At 46.7% G+C, this 18,685-nt stretch overlaps 1 protein-coding gene across 1 annotated transcript in view; it reads right to left on the reverse strand.

Annotated features, from left to right (window-relative positions):
• The window catches only part of EIF4A3 (eukaryotic translation initiation factor 4A3), a 32,067-nt gene extending 13,654 nt beyond the window's left edge, over positions 1-18,413 (reverse strand). The window contains exons 1-6 of the mRNA XM_063918110.1: positions 18,083-18,413; positions 13,595-13,667; positions 11,733-11,799; positions 10,788-10,850; positions 10,560-10,692; positions 10,343-10,423 (exon numbers count right to left, since the gene is read on the reverse strand). Of these exons, the coding sequence (XP_063774180.1) occupies positions 10,343-10,423; positions 10,560-10,692; positions 10,788-10,850; positions 11,733-11,799; positions 13,595-13,667; positions 18,083-18,263 (598 nt within the window). The 5' untranslated portion in view covers positions 18,264-18,413. The remainder of the gene's footprint in view (positions 1-10,342; positions 10,424-10,559; positions 10,693-10,787; positions 10,851-11,732; positions 11,800-13,594; positions 13,668-18,082) is intronic.
• Positions 18,414-18,685: the final 272 nt, after the last annotated feature.

An 18,685-nucleotide genomic window follows, 5' to 3' on the forward strand; every position in this document is an offset into this window, starting at 1 on the left:
ACCTCTCTCTTTCTCCTCCACCTCTCCTTTGCGTATCCTCCCCACACCCACAAAGATGCCCCTACTCCTGGCATCCTTGAACACCAAGGGTCTCAATACCCCCCAGAAGCGCTCGTCCCTGTTCCGTTCTCTTCAAACCCTAAAAGCGGGAATTGTGCTCATTCAAGAAACTCACTTCAACTCCCGGTCACACCCCTCCCTAAGCACTAAACGCTTCCCAACAGCCTATTACTCTTCAAGCCAATCAAAACACAACGGGGTGGCCATTCTGATCCACTCCAAAATCCCATTCACACTCCATTCGACCCACACAGACTCAGATGGCCGATATATCATTCTGACAGGTACGATCGGACACCTGGAATGCACGATCGCCACAGTCTACGCCCCCAACTCCGGGCAATCCCCCTTTTTCAATACATTTTTCTCAGACCTAAATAAACTCAGAAAAGGTTACTTAATTCTGGGAGGGGACTTCAACACTGTCCCAGACACAGACCTAGACATATCCTCTGGCCAAACCCGCCCCCATCGAGACTCACCCTCACGCTCTTTAAACAAACACATCCACAAATCTGGCCTTTTCGACGTATGGCGAGCTCTCAACCCAACTGCCAAAGACTATACCTTCTTCTCGACCCCGCACCAATCATACTCCCGTATTGATATCTTTTACTGCGGCACAATGCTCTCTCAACACGTACTAGACTCATCTATCCTCACTAACCCTTGGTCAGATCACTCCATAATCACTGCCTCCTTCGACCTCCTTGACACCCCTACAACTCGCCCCAACTGGAGACTAAACGAAACGCTCCTGAAAATTCCTCAATTTCAGGAAAAAATCAAGCTAGCTCTAGAAGATTACTTTTCCTTAAACATGACTGACTCCAATTGCACCCCATTAATCTGGGAAGCTCACAAAGCCGTAATCAGGGGACACATCATTAATTATGCGTCACATAGAAACAAAGACCGCAAACAAAAAATATCATCCCTTACAGTTGAAGTCCACAATTTAGAAACGCTCCACAAACAACGTCCCTCGCAACCCCTTTACTCAAAACTCACTTCAACCAGGGCTGCTTTGAATGCTATACTAGCCGAAAAAACCGAGCACTCACTCCGCTGGCTGAAACAAAAGTTCTACGAAAAAAGTAATAAAGCCGATTCTCTACTAGCCGGCAGATTAAGGGCTCGAAAGGCACACACTGCTATCCTGGCCATCAAAGACGAACATGACTCCCTACACTACAACCCAAAGACTATTAACTCTCTCTTTCGGACGTATTACGAACAGCTCTACAACTTACCAGACACTTCCTCCTCTATAGACCCGACGCACCCCACGGTTGCTGACTACTTAGCCTCCGCAGATCTACCTCGTATCGACACCAACACCTCCGTGGCCCTTAACAAACCCATCACCCCCGAAGAATTAGCCCTAGCCATCGGTAGTCAGAAACCATCCAAAGCCCCAGGCCCAGATGGCTACCCAATGTCATACTATAAAACTTTCCAACCTGTACTAATTCCTCACCTCACGTCACTATTCAACGGGTCTTCTTTCCACCCTCACACTACCAAGGCCGTCATTACCGTGATCCCAAAACCTAATAAAGATCCCCAGTTCATTTCAAATTACAGACCCATATCACTTTTAAACTCAGACCTGAAAATCTTTGCCAAAGTACTAGCTAATAGACTTAATCTCATTCTCCCCTCGCTCATACACCCCGACCAAGTGGGCTTCGTTCAATCCAGACAGGCACTTGACAACACTAGGCGTGTCGTGGATATCATCGACCACATTAACCTACACAAGACCCCGTCCCTGACCCTTGCTTTAGACGCAGAGAAGGCCTTTGACAGAGTTTCCTGGCCCTTCATGCGACAGACCCTACAACGTTTTGGCCTTCAGGGTAAATTCCTTCAAGCCATACAAGCCCTATACCAGAACCCCTCGGCGTCGGTTCTCTCCAACGGCCTACTATCGGACCCCCTCAAAATTTCAAATGGAACACGACAGGGATGCCCACTGTCTCCCCTCATATTCGCACTCATCATTGAACCCCTTGCAAACCACATCCGGACCAATCCCGACATCACGGGAGTCCAAGTCAACCACACTCAATACACCATCTCCCTCTTCGCCGACGACATCCTTCTGACCCTGACAAACCCAACTATCTCCCTCCCGAACCTCTTTAAAGAACTAACCACATATGGCAATCTCTCGGGTTATAAAATTAACCAGACCAAATCCGAAGCCCTCTCTTTACACATTCCCAAACTGACTAAGCTACAATTACAAAAGAATTTTAATTTTTCCTGGCGCAGACGCTCCCTCAAATATCTCGGAATCTCCATCACCAAATCTTACAGTTCTCTTTACAAGGCTAACTACCCCCCTCTCATCTCATCAACTCTTACTGATATCCAACAATGGGAATCTTACTTACTCTCCTGGGTGGGACGAATTAACGCAATAAAAATGAACACCCTTCCCAAACTTCTCTACCTGTTTCAGACACTCCCAATTTCTGTGCCCTCACAGACCCTCAGCAAACTTCAGTCCTCCCTCTGTAAATTTATCTGGAACCACAAAAAGCCTAGAATCCGGCGGCATATCTTAGCTAAACATTCCCAAAACGGCGGTCTGGGTCTTCCCATCCTTCAATGCTACTACGATGCAGCCAGATTAAGTCAAATGGTTGCCTGGCATGCCCCAAAACACACTAAAAGATGGGTCGATTTAGAGAGCGATCTGTCGGGACTCCCATCTATCTCCCACTCGCGTTGGCTCTCAAGCAAAATACGCACCCCCCCCCCACCGCACCCCCCCCCCCCCCGCAATAGAACTGACACTTACACATTGGCGAAACCTAAACAAAAAACTAAAACTATCAAGCCACCCCTCCCCCCTGACTCCCATATGGAACAACCCGGCATTTACCCCGGGACTTTCTCGAGAAATGGCCCGCTCTTGGATCTCGGCAGGAGCCACCAGAATACACCACTTCACGGGGACCCACTCCATTAAATCATTTTCGGATCTACAATCTGCGCACAACCTACCTAACTCTCTATTCTATCAGTACCTACAAATTTGCCACTTCCTATCCTCTCTACAACTAAAGTTTCCTCTACCGGCCCCCACACCTCTTGAAAGACTTTGTATCTACAATCCCACCAATAGAGGCACCATCTCCCTCCTCTACAAAACTGTCCTTAGTCCAACACCCCCACCTCTTGAACCACATGAGATTGCATGGGAGACAGACATGGGGTGCCACTTTGAGGACGAGGACTGGGACACAATCCGCACCGCGATCTCACATTGCTCCATTAGCGTGGCCATACGAGAAAACTCATATAAAATATACACAAGATGGTACTTAGTACCGGACCGACTGCATAGAATCTACCCCGACACCTCCAACCTTTGCTGGAGAAACTGCGGCCACGTAGGTACATTCTACCATATTTGGTGGACCTGCCCGGTGATTGTTCGATACTGGGCAAAGGTCCGTAAACTTATCTCACGATTGATCGACTTACCAACACCCCTATCACCCGCGAACCTACTCCTCTGCTCTCCACCCGACCACATCCCTAAAGACTCTAAAAACCTGGTTCTCTTCATATCCTGCGCAGCAAAATATCAAATAGCAAGTAAATGGAAGGACCCCGAAGCCCCCAGCAGCCAGGCTCTCACAAATAGAATCTGGTTTGTTGCGAACATGGAATACATTACTAGCCTTCGCCATAACACAGTTAAAAAGTTTCACTCCACCTGGCTCCCATGGTACAGACTCCACGACCGCCCCCTCCCAGGACTGGGTTAAACAAGGACTCCGCCCTGCAACCACAATCACTCCTCCCACATTCCCCTCCCCCCCCCCCTTTTTTATTTTTTTTTTCTTTTTTTTTTTTTCTCATTTTATCTCTTCCCCCTCCTCTCTCTTTTTTCTCTCCACTGATTCCCTGGACCCACGTCCATTTAAAGACACCGCTCTACTCCCTCGCCCTCTCCCTCCCTACATAGTTTTGGACCCCTCAGTTTCTGCTCCTTCGTCTCCCACATGACCTCTCTACCAACCGCACCACACTCGCCCACCATCCCTCTCAAGTAAGCTTATCTGTCAAAAAAAAAAAAAAATTCTCTCTGTAACGACCATATTGTTTATACAAATACGCTGTTCATTGTTTATATACTTACAGTTGATGTATATGTTTCTAACATAAAATTAAAAAAAATAAGAATTTACTTACCGATAATTCTATTTCTCGGAGTCCGTAGTGGATGCTGGGGTTCCTGAAAGGACCATGGGGAATAGCGGCTCCGCAGGAGACAGGGCACAAAAGTAAAGCTTTACGATCAGGTGGTGTGCACTGGCTCCTCCCCCTATGACCCCCCTCCAAGCCTCAGTTAGGTACTGTGCCCGGACGAGCGTACACAATAAGGAAGGATTTATGAATCCCGGGTAAGACTCATACCAGCCACACCAATCACACCGTACAACCTGTGATATAAACCCAGTTAACAGTATGATAACAGAAGAGCCTCTAAAAGATGGCTCCCTACAACAATAACCCGAATTAGTTAACAATAACTATGTACAATTATTGCAGATAATCCGCACTTGGGATGGGCGCCCAGCATCCACTACGGACTCCGAGAAATAGAATTATCGGTAAGTAAATTCTTATTTTCTCTATCGTCCTAGTGGATGCTGGGGTTCCTGAAAGGACCATGGGGATTATACCAAAGCTCCCAAACGGGCGGGAGAGTGCGGATGACTCTGCAGCACCGAATGAGAGAACTCCAGGTCCTCCTTAGCCAGAGTATCAAATTTGTAAAATTTTACAAACGTGTTCTCCCCTGACCACGTAGCTGCTCGGCAAAGTTGTAATGCCGAGACCCCTCGGGCAGCCGCCCAAGATGAGCCCACCTTCCTTGTGGAGTGGGCCTTTACAGATTTAGGCTGTGGCAGGCCTGCCACAGAATGTGCAAGTTGGATTGTGCTACAGATCCAACGAGCAATCGTCTGCTTAGACGCAGGAGCACCCATCTTGTTGGGTGCATACAATATAAACAACGAGTCAGATTTTCTGACTCCAGCTGTCCTTGCAATATATATTTTCAATGCTCTGACAACATCCAGTAACTTGGAGTCCTCCAAGTCACTTGTAGCCGCAGGCACTACAATAGGCTGGTTCAGATGAAATGCTGACACCACCTTAGGGAGAAAATGCGGACGAGTCCGCAGTTCTGCCCTGTCCGAATGGAAAATCAGATATGGGCTTTTGTAAGATAAAGCTGCCAGTTCTGACACTCTCCTGGCCGAAGCCAGGGCTAGTAGCATGGTCACTTTCCATGTGAGATATTTCAAATCCACATTATTTAGTGGTTCAAACCAATGAGATTTGAGAAAGTCCAAAACAACATTGAGATCCCACGGTGCCACTGGGGGCACCACAGGAGGCTGTATATGCAGCACTCCCTTAACAAAAGTCTGGACTTCAGGAACTGAAGCCAATTCTTTCTGGAAGAAAATCGACAGGGCCGAAATTTGAACCTTAATAGATCCCAATTTGAGACCCATAGACAATCCTGATTGCAGGAAATGTAGGAATCGACCCAGTTGAAATTCCTCCGTCGGAGCACTCCGATCCTCGCACCACGCAACATATTTTCGCCAAATGCGGTGATAATGTTGCGCGGTTACTTCCTTCCGTGCTTTAATCAAAGTAGGAATGACTTCTTCCGGCATGCCTTTTTCCTTTAGGATCCGGCGTTCAACCGCCATGCCGTCAAACGCAGCCGCGGTAAGTCTTGAAACAGACAGGGACCCTGCTGAAGCAAGTCCCTTCTCAGAGGTAGAGGCCACGGATCTTCCGTGATCATCTCTTGAAGTTCCGGGTACCAAGTTCTTCTTGGCCAATCCGGAACCACTAGTATCGTTCTTACGCCTCTGCCGTATAATTCTCAATACTTTTGGTATGAGAGGCAGAGGAGGAAACACATATACCGACTGGTACACCCAAGGCGTTACCAGCGCGTCCACAGCTATTGCCTGCGGATCTCTTGACCTGGCGCAATACCTGTCCAGTTTTTTGTTGAGGCGAGACGCCATCATGTCCACCATTGGTCTTTCCCAACGGGTTACCAGCATGTGGAAAACTTCTGGATGAAGTCCCCACTCTCCCGGGTGAAGGTCGTGTCTGCTGAGGAAGTCTGCTTCCCAGTTGTCCACTCCCGGGATGAACACTGCTGACAGTGCTATCACATGATTTTCCGCCCAGCGAAGAATCCTTGCAGCTTCTGCCATTGCACTCCTGCTTCTTGTGCCGCCCTGTCTGTTCACATGGGCGACTGCCGTGATGTTGTCCGACTGGATCAACACCGGCTTTCCCTGAAGCAGAGGTTCTGCCTGGCTTAGAGCATTGTAGATTGCTCTTAGTTCCAGAATGTTTATGTGAAGAGACGTTTCCAGGCTCGTCCACACTCCCTGGAAGTTTCTTCCTTGTGTGACTGCTCCCCAGCCTCTCAGGCTGGCGTCCGTGGTCACCAGGATCCAATCCTGTATGCCGAATCTGCGGCCCTCCAATAGATGAGCACTCTGTAACCACCACAGAAGAGATACCCTTGTCCTTGGAGACAGGGTTATCCGCTGGTGCATCTGAAGATGCGACCCTGACCATTTGTCCAACAGATCCCTCTGGAAAATTCTTGCGTGGAATCTGCCGAATGGAATTGCTTCGTAAGAAGCCACCATTTTTCCCAGGACTCTTGTGCATTGATGTACAGACACCTTTCCTGGTTTTAGGAGGTTCCTGACAAGCTCGGATAACTCCTTGGCTTTTTCCTCCGGGAGAAAAACCTTTTTCTGAACCGTGTCCAGAATCATCCCTAGGAACAACAGACGTGTTGTCGGAATTAACTGGGATTTTGGAATATTCAGAATCCACCCGTGCTGTTTTAGCACTTCTTGAGACAGTGCTAATCCCATCTCTAGCTGTTCTCTGGACCTTGCCCTTATTAAGAGATCGTCCAAGTATGGGATAATTAATACGCCTTTTCTTCGAAGAAGAATCATCATCTCGGCCATTACCTTGGTAAAGACCCGAGGTGCCGTGGACAATCCGAACGGCAGCGTCTGAAACTGATAGTGACAGTTCTGTACGACGAACCTGAGGTACCCCTGGTGTGAGGGGTAAATTGGAACGTGGAGATACGCATCCTTGATGTCCAAGGATACCATAAAGTCCCCTTCTTCCAGGTTCGCTATCACTGCTCTGAGTGACTCCATCTTGAACTTGAACTTCTTTATGTACAGGTTCAAGGACTTCAGATTTAGAATAGGTCTTACCGAGCCATCCGGCTTCGGTACCACAAATAGAGTGGAATAATACCCCTTTCCTTGTTGTAAAAGAGGTACCTTGACTATCACCTGCTGAGAGTACAGCTTGTGAATGGCTTCCAAGACCGTCACCCTGTCGGAGGGGGACATTGGTAAAGCAGACTTCAGGAAACGGCGAGGTGGATTCGTCTCTAGTTCTAACCTGTACCCCTGAGATATTATCTGCAGGATCCAGGGATCTACCTGCGAGTGAGCCCACTGCGCGCTGAAATTCTTGAGACGACCCCCCACCGCCCCCGAGTCCGCTTGAGAAGCCCCAGCGTCATGCTGAGGCTTTTGTAGAAGCGGGGGAGGGCTTCTGTTCCTGGGAAGGAGCTGCCTGTTGCTGTCTCTTCCCCCTTCCTCTGCCTCGTGGCAGATATGAATATCCCTTTGCTCTCTTGTTTTTAAAGGAACGAAAGGGCTGCGGTTGAAAAGTCGGTGTCTTTTTCTGTTGGGGAGTGACTTGAGGTAAAAAGGTGGATTTCCCGGCTGTAGCCGTGGCCACCAAATCCGATAGACCGACTCCAAATAACTCCTCCCCTTTATACGGCAAAACTTCCATATGCCGTTTTGAGTCCGCATCGCCTGACCACTGTCGCGTCCATAAACTTCTTCTGGCCGAAATGGACATAGCACTTACCCGTGATGCCAGTGTGCAGATATCCCTCTGTGCATCACGCATATAAAGAAATGCATCCTTTATTTGCTCTAAAGACAGTAAAACATTGTCCCTATCCAGGGTATCAATATTTTCAATCAGGGACTCTGACCAAGCTACCCCAGCACTGCACATCCAGGCTGTCGCTATAGCTGGTCGTAGTATAACACCTGTATGTGTGTATATACTTTTTTGGATATTTTCCATCCTCCTATCTGCTGGATCTTTAAGTGCGGCCGTCTCAGGAGAGGGTAACGCCACTTGTTTTGATAAGCGTGTGAGCGCCTTGTCCACCCTAGGAGGTGTTTCCCAGCGCGCCCTAACCTCTGGCGGGAAAGGGTATAAAGCCAATAACTTCTTTGAAATTAGCATTTTTTTATCGGGGGCAACCCACGCTTCATCACACACCTCATTTAATTCTTCTGATTCAGGAAAAACTATAGGTAGTTTTTTCACACCCCACATAATACCCTGTTTAGTGGTACCTGTAGTATCCGCTATATGTAACGCCTCCTTCATTGCCAAAATCATATAACGTGTGGCCCTACTGGAAAATACGGTTGATTCGTCACCGTCACCACTAGAATCAGTGCCTGTGTCTGGGTCTGTGTCGACCGACTGAGGCAAAGGGCGTTTTACAGCCCCTGACGGTGTTTGAGGTGCCTGGACAGGCACTAATTGATTGTCCGGCCGTCTCATGTCGTCAAACGACTGCTTTAGCGTGTTGACACTATCCCGTAATTCCATAAATAAAGGCATCCATTCTGGTGTCGACCCCCTAGGAGGTGACATCCCCATATTTGGCAATTGCTCCGCCTCCACACCAATATCGTCCTCATACATGTCGACACACACGTACCGACACACAGCAGACACACAGGGAATGCTCTTAACGAAGACAGGACCCCACTAGCCCTTTGGGGAGACAGAGGGAGAGTTTGCCAGCACACACCAAAAGCGCTATATATGACAGGGATAGCCTTATAATAAGTGCTCCCTGTATAGCTGCTTTAATAATATATTTTTGCCACAATTTTGCCCCCCCCTCTCTTTTTTACCCTGTTTCTGTAGTGCAGTGCAGGGGAGAGCCTGGGAGCCGTCCTGACCAGCGGAGCTGTGTAAGGAAAATGGCGCTGTGTGCTGAGGAGATAGGCCCCGCCACTTTTTCGGCGGGCTCGTCTCCCGCTCTTTAGTGGATTCTGGCAGGGGTTAAATATCTCCATATAGCCCCCGGAGGCTATATGTGAGGTATTTTTAGCCAAATTAGGTTTTCATTTGCCTCCCAGGGCGCCCCCCTCCCAGCGCCCTGCACCCTCAGTGACTGCCGTGTGAAGTGTGCTGAGAGGAAAATGGCGCACAGCTGCAGTGCTGTGCGCTACCTTTAGAAGACTGAGGAGTCTTCTGCCGCCGATTCTGGACCTCTTCTCGTTTCAGCATCTGCAAGGGGGCCGGCGGCGAGGCTCCGGTGACCATCCAGGCTGTACCTGTGATCGTCCCTCTGGAGCTAATGTCCAGTAGCCAAGAAGCCAATCCATCCTGCACGCAGGTGAGTTCACTTCTTCTCCCCTAAGTCCCTCGTTGCAGTGATCCTGTTGCCAGCAGGACTCACTGTAAAATAAAAAACCTAAGCTAAACTTTTCTAAGCAGCTCTTTAGGAGAGCCACCTAGATTGCACCCTTCTCGGCCGGGCACAAAAATCTAACTGAGGCTTGGAGGGGGGTCATAGGGGGAGGAGCCAGTGCACACCACCTGATCGTAAAGCTTTACTTTTGTGCCCTGTCTCCTGCGGAGCCGCTATTCCCCATGGTCCTTTCAGGAACCCCAGCATCCACTAGGACGATAGAGAAATGATGATAAAAAAAAAATTTGATTTACATGTTATGCCCCTGTGTATTGTCACCTAACACTATAATAATGTGAGCACTAAGTGCATAAATATAAAGTTATTTCACTAAAACCTTGTGGGTCAATGTTACGTGGTGACAGTATCCATTGTACAAGACCCCTACCGTTGTGACACACTCAAGCTTACAGAACAGAATGGGAGAGTAGACCTCACTCCAGAGTTCTCTTCAGCTCTGGGAGCATGCAATAAAGCTCATTGATATAAAGGACAGACTAGCTTCAAGAGCCTGTAACCATGAGGGGATAACCAAGCGTCAGTTTTCCTTAACAGACCAGTAAACAAATATAAAATGATTGATATATAAACACCCACTGGTAACCATCTTAACTAGGTAGAAAGAAAAAGGGAACAATTGGCTGAAACACAAACCTTTGTTAAGCATCTCATCAGCTTCATCCAGAACCAGCATTTTAATGGCGCGTGTTCTTAAGCTTCTGCGGCGAATCATATCTGTGTGTAATAGAGGTGGAAACCAGAAAACTGAGCACAAAGAAAGAAAGAAAGCTTTCATGTATTTACGGTTATTGAAATCTCAAGAATCTCCCAGTACCAATAGTCCTAACTCAGCCTATACATGAATGCTCACCAAAGACACGTCCTGGTGTGCCAGCGACAACATGCTGTCCATAATCCAGTTTACGGATGTCTTCTCCTACATTGGTTCCTCCAATACATGCGTGACACTGCACATTCATATAGTCACCCAGAGCGAGAAGCACCTGCAACACAGAAAACATTTGATTGTAAAGAGATAGTAATACCACTTTTGAATGTTCAAGTCTATGCTTGTAAGTGAGAAGCCATGCTGTCTTACCTTCTGAATTTGCCCTGCCAATTCTCTGGTTGGTGCTAAAATCAATGCTTGTGTCTCACGGACCTGGAAACCAATACAATATAGTTATGCTCATTAAATTGACAAATATAATAAAAAGACTGAAGACAGTTGAAAAGTGTAATGGGTGAACATGTGTCACTTCAATATTCTGTAAATTAATAATTCAGTGGTCTTTTTAATACTGGGGTGCCAGTATATAAATAACCATTTAGCGATGCAAATACCGCCAATCTCTTCATTCTGTGCAATGAAAGAATTCTTTAACTCTCATTCGGGCAATTTGTTTTAGGTTTCATTAATGTTATTTTTTGTTTCACACCTATGTGACACTTCTGTCCATACTACACTACACTGGCCTATTTCATTAATGTGCCTGCTTAGCGTCTACTACATGCATGTATTATTCTCATGGAAAATAACTTCATAGATCTGGGAAGATTAATGACTGAATTTGCCACTGCTCCTTATAGATTACAGGCACAAAGACATGTCACCATATGAACACCATTATGTTTTACATACAGATGAGCGCCTGACAAGTTATGCTTTGAAAAGGCTAGTGCCCATAAGGAGTGACAGTCTTTCCTCCTGTTTTGCGCTGAATTTTGATAATTTCTTGTAACTAACTTGGCATTAATTCTGCATATTAATTCCCCTGGGTAACTGAAGCGATCAAACTCCGATCTCTTTTTTATTGTGTGTCATTTTTCAATTATGTTTAACAAAACAGAACTTTAGTGTCTACAGAAACCACCCAATTGGTTTGCACCCCATGATCTCCCCTCACTTTACATGGGAGATAGGGCACGCAAACCAACTGAATTCCCCCCATAGAATATTGATCTAATCTAAAGATTAAAGTTCAATAATTATATAATGCTAGCAAATGTGAAAAAGTCAGCAATAACTTAGACTAGAAATTACCTGAATATCCAAACACTGGAGAACGGACACACAAAATGTTGCTGTTTTGCCTGTACCAGACTGTGATCTGAAAGGCAGAAAGGGGGTATATTCAGCAGAATAAATAGCAAAAAAATTAATATTATTATTTTTTTTATTATTTTACCCACGGAAAACTAATCAAAATAAATAACAAAAAGATACAGTAACATTGTCATTGGCTTTTTTTTTTTTTTTTTCCACAAAACCTCACAGTAAAATCCTGCTGATTAACTTTTTTAGAATTCAGCATTACAAAGAATATAATTATACAATCATATCCTAAGACAGTTCTTCTCATACAGCATATCACAGTAACTCTTTCTTCAGAGCTCCATCATAAATGGCTGCCGCATGTATTTCAATACGCCCCCTACCCCACCCCACCCCCCGGGGTGACAAGCTAAAGTGCACGAAAAATTACTTTTACTATCGCATGACCACCAGAAACCGTTGAAGCTGTCAGGAGCAGGTAAGTGACCATTGGGCCACCTGCGATGATATGTCAACATTCCTACAGTGTTTACATGACCACAGTCGAAATTATGATCATATAGACATTCTCCTGATATTATGACTGTTGACATATCATACCACGCGTTGGGTATGGGATCCCGGCGGTCAACATACAGACGCCGGGTTCCCTGCCGCTGGAATGCCGGCAGGGGGGCGAGTGCAATGAAACACTCTGCAGGCTCCCCACAGGTTCCAGTCCAACTCTACGGGTGTCATGGACACAGACGAGTGTGAATAGCCCGTTAGCAGGGATTCCGGCTGGCGGCATTGTCAGTGGTCGGGATTCCGGCATCGGTATCCTGACCGCTGGCTTCCCGACTGCCGGCAATGTAACTACATCCCCATACCATACCACTTTAAACTAATAGCCACTTTAAACCTGGTGACTATCTCTCTGGCTCCCACAAATCGCAGCCTATTACACTTTTATGCCAGAGTGCAGGAAATACCGCCGCTTACTTCTGCCCATGAGTTGTGCACCTTTAAGTACATGCTTTGGACTGGTATATTCTTCTTTGTAAATAAAAACCTACAACCTAACCTAAAGAGTTGGGCTGCAAGGATGCACCTCACAAAACTATATGAAGCTGGACAAAATAAGACCCTGGGCGGGATGCCGGCCGGACTCAGATTTTTTTTAAAGGGACAATCACTTACAAGGCAAAATCATGCCCCTTTAAAAAGTCCAAGTTCGGCCAGCATGCTTCACGGCTGCCAAACTCAGACGGCATTACATCTGGCCCCCTGGCTGACTAACGTGCACATTTGTGATCTATGCTAAAAAAAAAACCTAGAACATTCCGAGACGAACTCTACAGGGATAATGTATGCACAACACTAAGATGTGGCACATGAAAGCACTGCCTATCCATAACAAAGAACATGCCTATAAACGATAATGATACAACAGATCTTTTACTTTCACACAATTCAGCTCTCCAGCATGGGGGGCTGCAAGCTGAAATGCACCTCCCCGTGCAATTCAATTGTTGCTCAATTTGGCGCCATCTAGTGGCAGCCTGGGGAAGAAACAACTGAATTCCCCCAATTATTCAATCATTCTACTAAAGTTCTCATTAAGTTGGTCACAAATTTTGAACCTGTAGCTAAGCTTTTGTGCAGAGATAAGACCGCTGTGACCAATTCAGCTATACAGCGTTGATGACTAGGAAGGAAAGAATCTGATGCTATGTAGTTTAGCTGGATCCATTCTGGCATAATTGGTAGCAGTTAGCGCTGCCTGAAGAGGACGTGCATACAGGCTGATAGCAGTCATCTTTTGACCAGCATGCCTGAAACTGATCCAACACTCCAGGTCTGACACTTACTGTGCTATTACATCTCTTCCTTTGATTATCTGTTTGATGGCCCTCTGTTGAATAGCTGATGGTTTCTCAAATCCTGAAAGTACAGAAAAATGAGTCTGTCAGTATATCTGCTAAAAGAACACACACAAAATCATCCTTACAGAAACTTAATAAAAACCACAAGAAATACCTTCCAATTATTACGGCATTGATAGAAAAATCAGACTCGGTCTGGATATGTGATTTTGGCTTGGCATTATTACAGAAAGTATAGGAAGTGTAATGTTATTGTCGTTAGTGATCCAGCAGTACCGCAAGGATGGGAAAATAAGGCACACATTAGATAGGGAGATATGGTACAACGTAAATAAAATGAAAACACATGTAAATACAAAAGTAAGAAGGACCCTGCTCATAAAAGAGCTTTAAGTGGGAAAGGGACAGAGCTGAGACAAGACTACAACACATTGCTTAAGCTGGACATACGCTATACAATTATCCGGCACACCACCTGTCCAATCTGACTAATTGGAATGAAAATCTGGTAATATATGGGTTCAAATTACAATCGACCATTCGCTGCCAAACACTGGAAAACGGACAAAACGCATGATTTAACCAATTTATCTGAACTAAAGTTTTAGTCCATTTTCCAGTGTTTGGAAGCAAATGGTTATTATCCTTTATTTATATTGCGCCACAAGGGATCAGCAGGGCCCAATTACAGAGTACATACATGAGAAATCAAAACGGGACAATAGTGACTTACAGTTGAAGACAATATAGGACATGTACAGGGTAAATAACACTGACATAAGTATCAGAGTGGCAGATTGTTATTTGCTCCCATACATTACCAGATTTTCATTCCAACCAGCCAGCTTGGACAGATGGTCTGCCAGATATATAGTGTATGCCCAGCTGTACAATAGATACTGATACAGAAGTGTGGGTAGTACAGTTGGTAGCAGGGCAGGGTCTAAGATGTGCGTTTCCAAAATGCATTTAAAGCAGGGGTTGAAAACCTCCGGCCCGCAAAGCCGTTTGTTCCGGCCCACCCGCTTGTTTGTCAGCGAGACACGCCACCGCTCTGACCGGCGGTGGCGTGTCTCAGCTGTCAGGGCAGGAAGGAGAGCACAGCTACTATGTCCGGCAGCGGCGGGTAGGACCTCAAACCAGCCGCCAGTTCGTGAACCAATCAGAGCTCGCGGACCGGCAGCCAATCAGGAGCCACCGCTGCTAAACTGCGAGCTCTGATTGGCTTACGAACAGGCGGCTGGTTCGAGGTCCTACACGCCGCCGCAGCCTGACATAGCCGCGCTCTTCTCCCTGCCCTGCACGACAGCTGACACACACCGCCGGACGGAGCTGCAGCAGCGGTGAGTGGTCTGGCACTGCGGGGGCATTTGTGTATCTGGCACTGCACTATTGGGGGCATGTGTGTCACGCCCCATTTTAATTGGACACACCCATTTTTTTGGCACGCACTCAGTACCTCTAAGGGGCATAACTACCGGGGCGTAGGGTCATTTTTAAGTTGATCATTTTTGTATGGCCCCAAAGGATTTTAGAAATATCCAAATGTCCCTTGGTAGAAAAAAGGTTCCCCACCCCTGATTTAAAGGGCGGTATTCAATTGATTCTCACGCCAGATCTCCCATCTAAAATGACAGGAAATCACGGGCCGATATTCAATTATATTTAGTTTTCGCGCTGAACACACCCATAGAGGGCTTTACGCTGCTAAAGCGGACCAAAGTGCTGGGTGCGATCGCAAAAAGTGTCATTTGGGCGCCCAAATGGGTCACTTTTCAGCTCGCCACCTTCAGGATGCGAGCTGAAATGCAGATGCCGGTAGCCATCGCGCCCTAACAGAACTACAATTGGGCACCATCTAGTGGCTGCAGGTGGAAAAACAACTGATTGCCACCCAAAGAGCTCATAACAGTGGAGAGACTAGTCAAGTATGATAGGGAATCTCATAAGTATGTAACAGCGTGGGAATAATTTTGAAGGTGGGAGGGTTGGTTACTGGATGTACTGTAGCAAGTCAGAGGTAGATATATATGAAAGGAAGATGTTGATGGTTTTGTGGGTAGAGTAATTTAGAGTCTTTAGAATACTTCTTGGATTGTAAGCTCATTTGGCAGGGTCATTTTACCTTCTATGTTATGTCTTTGAATGTAACTTGCTTGTCATGATCATCGCATTGCACAGATATTAATTCTCAGCTCTTTAAATAGAAGCTAATGGGGAACAAGTGTAGGGATTCACAGAATACGTGGAGCAGCTGGAGAGGGAAGATCTTTTCAGCTGAGACATATCAAGCCGGGTACACACTTGACAATACGCTCCATGAGCGATATCGCCTAGTGTTTTCCCTACCCTCCCACGTGGCTGATATAGTGCATACACACTGTACAATATCGCTAATGATATCGTATAGTGACGTAATCTCATCGCCGGCCCGTACATGCAGGTTCTGACGATATTGCCAGATTGAGCTGTGTGTACAAGCAACAGAGGGGGTTGATAACGACCCGCGGGAGCGCACATTGTTAATTGTTTGTATCGTACACACTGGGTGATATTACAAATGGTATTGCTCAGAAGGTTGAAAATGAGTGATACTGTTTATAATATTGCACAGTGTGTATGCACTCTAAATTCAGTGACACCTGTGTGTTTTCAGTAGAAACAGACCTGTTTTAGGATGCAAACTGGGCTGTTTCTGGGGATTTGGTTTCGCCTGCCTGAGGCAGGTGAAACAAAATCCCTGATAAACTGTGGCTAGCGACGGCTTATCGAGGCTAAAAGGATAGCGCCTGGCGGGACAATTGGATACACCCTAAGGGGGATATTCAATACCAGACGATGAAGCTTCAGGTAAAATTTCCCGATATTTCATCAATGTCTTTTCACCCGGAAAAAAAATCCTTTTCACTCGAAAACATGCATGTTCAGGGAAACCTTCGTGTTTTTGGTAGAAACAGCCCCGTTTTCGAATGAAACAGGGCTGTTTCCTGGGACTTTGCTTCGCCTGCCGGAGGCAGGTGAAACACATCCCTGTAAAGCCACGGCACGCCCTGGCTTATCAGGGCTAATTTAATAGTGTTCCCCCCTGGCGATACTTTCACACCCGACAGTGGATGCAGGTAATTTAATATCCCCCTAAGACTGAGTTAGGGACAGATGGGGAATGTAATGGGTATGCCAAAAGTATTAACCAGTACTTTCCCTCCCTCCATAACTCACCAGTCTCCGTACCCATTAGTACTTAATATTTTAACACAAAACATATTGCATCATAGCAACCATATCCTCCCACAAGTGACAGGCATAGGGAACAGCACCTACAGCCTTTATCGAACAACTGGGGTTACATTAGGGGCCCAGGACAGACTATACCGGTAGCTCCCAAACTTTTTTGAATCATGGCACCCAAGAGTATCAGAATTTATTTTCAAGGCACCCCTAGGCTATAAGTATCTTATTGAGAAATGAATTCAATTAAGTAAATTGTGTTTATATGTCATCCTTAGGTTCAGTTATGTGGTGAGGGACAGGATTTGCTTCTGTTTGCCCACATTTTATAACTGACAGCCACCAGCACTGGTTTTGGTAGATGCTAGAATCAAGTGGGCTAAGGGACCTTTTCCGTCTGGGGGAGGAGTCACAACACAAGGGGGAGGAGCAAGGCCAGCAGGATAGTTCCTCTACTATCCACGGCACCAACTATTACCTTTAGTAATCAGGTGGCGAGCGGAGCGAGCCACCGAGCCCGAACCGTGGCGAGGGTAATTTTCGGGTACCCTGTTCGCCCGTAGCTCCTCCCCCTGGTGACGTGTCTCCTCCCCTAGATACGTCAGAAGGTCCCTTCTCCCACTCCGATATAGAATCAACCCACTGGTTTTGCTTTTTATATTGACCATAAATAATTTGCACTGTTCCTGGACCACCAATCCAAGGCACCCCTGCAAGTGTCCCGAGGCACCCCAGGGTGTCATGGCACACAGTTTGAGAACCACTTAACTGTACAGTATATATCTCAAAGGCCTGGCGCACCATGGTAAGAGGCGAGAATTTTCCATGATAGGCTGCAACTGAAGGGGAAGCCATTTTGCCAGGGCCGGCTCTGGGCTTACCAGTACATTGGGACAGCTGTATTAAGCCTGGAGAAATGATAAAGCAGTGATAAGTGCAATGTGATAACGTACCAGCCAATCGGCTCCTGTCAATTTACATATTGGAGCCGATTGGCTGGTGCGTTATCACCTTGCACTTATCACTGCTTTATCACTTCTCCAGGCTTAATACATCTGTCCTATTGTATCTACCAATACATTGTATCTAGCACCAGTGTGTCCAGTATAACCACTGGCCAGAGTGAGCACAAATGAGCAGTGTGACAACACCCCGGGCCTGGTCCCTTCTTCTCCAGCTGCTGGGGAACTATAAGTCGCAGCATGCGGGAGCAAAGAGCCTCAGAACCACACCGGCCGGCCTCACCATACGCGTAGATGCCTCGGAGCAGGTCCTCCCGCAGCCCCATCGTGTCAAAGGTGGGAGTCACATCCACCTCCTCGCTGGTCTCGAACTCCACTTTCGTCATATCTTCCTCTCTCATGAGCCGCTTGCGGCTGGACCCGCTGGTCACCCCGACCACTCCCGCGGCAGCTACGCTCGCCATGATCCCGACGGGCTGGAGCGGAGGAGACTCGAACACGCAGCGCCTCACACACTGCTACGTACACCGGGCCGCCAAGCTTCTACCCAGCAGCCACCACGGGTAGCGTGATACGTCACCTCGCACATTACTGTCAACGCTCGCGAGACGCACACAGAAGGGGACGGGAGCGTAGCTGTTGCTGCTGCTGGTGGTCTCCATGTTATGGCCGCCATTTTGTCGGAGCTTTTGTTTTTCGTATATTTATAGCTTGGGAGTTTTTATTTATTACATTTCATAGTAAGGCTATCCACACCCCGGCTATTTTGTAACTTGATCCCAAAGTGTAGTAATAAATGTTTTGTCAAGTATAAATTCCGTGAGGGAATTGTCAAAGCTCACTATGAAATTGCATTTATTCGAGGACTTATAAAAAAAATTCTGGA

Source organism: Pseudophryne corroboree, chromosome 4, assembly GCF_028390025.1.
Source record: "Pseudophryne corroboree isolate aPseCor3 chromosome 4, aPseCor3.hap2, whole genome shotgun sequence".
NCBI lineage: Eukaryota > Metazoa > Chordata > Amphibia > Anura > Myobatrachidae > Pseudophryne > Pseudophryne corroboree.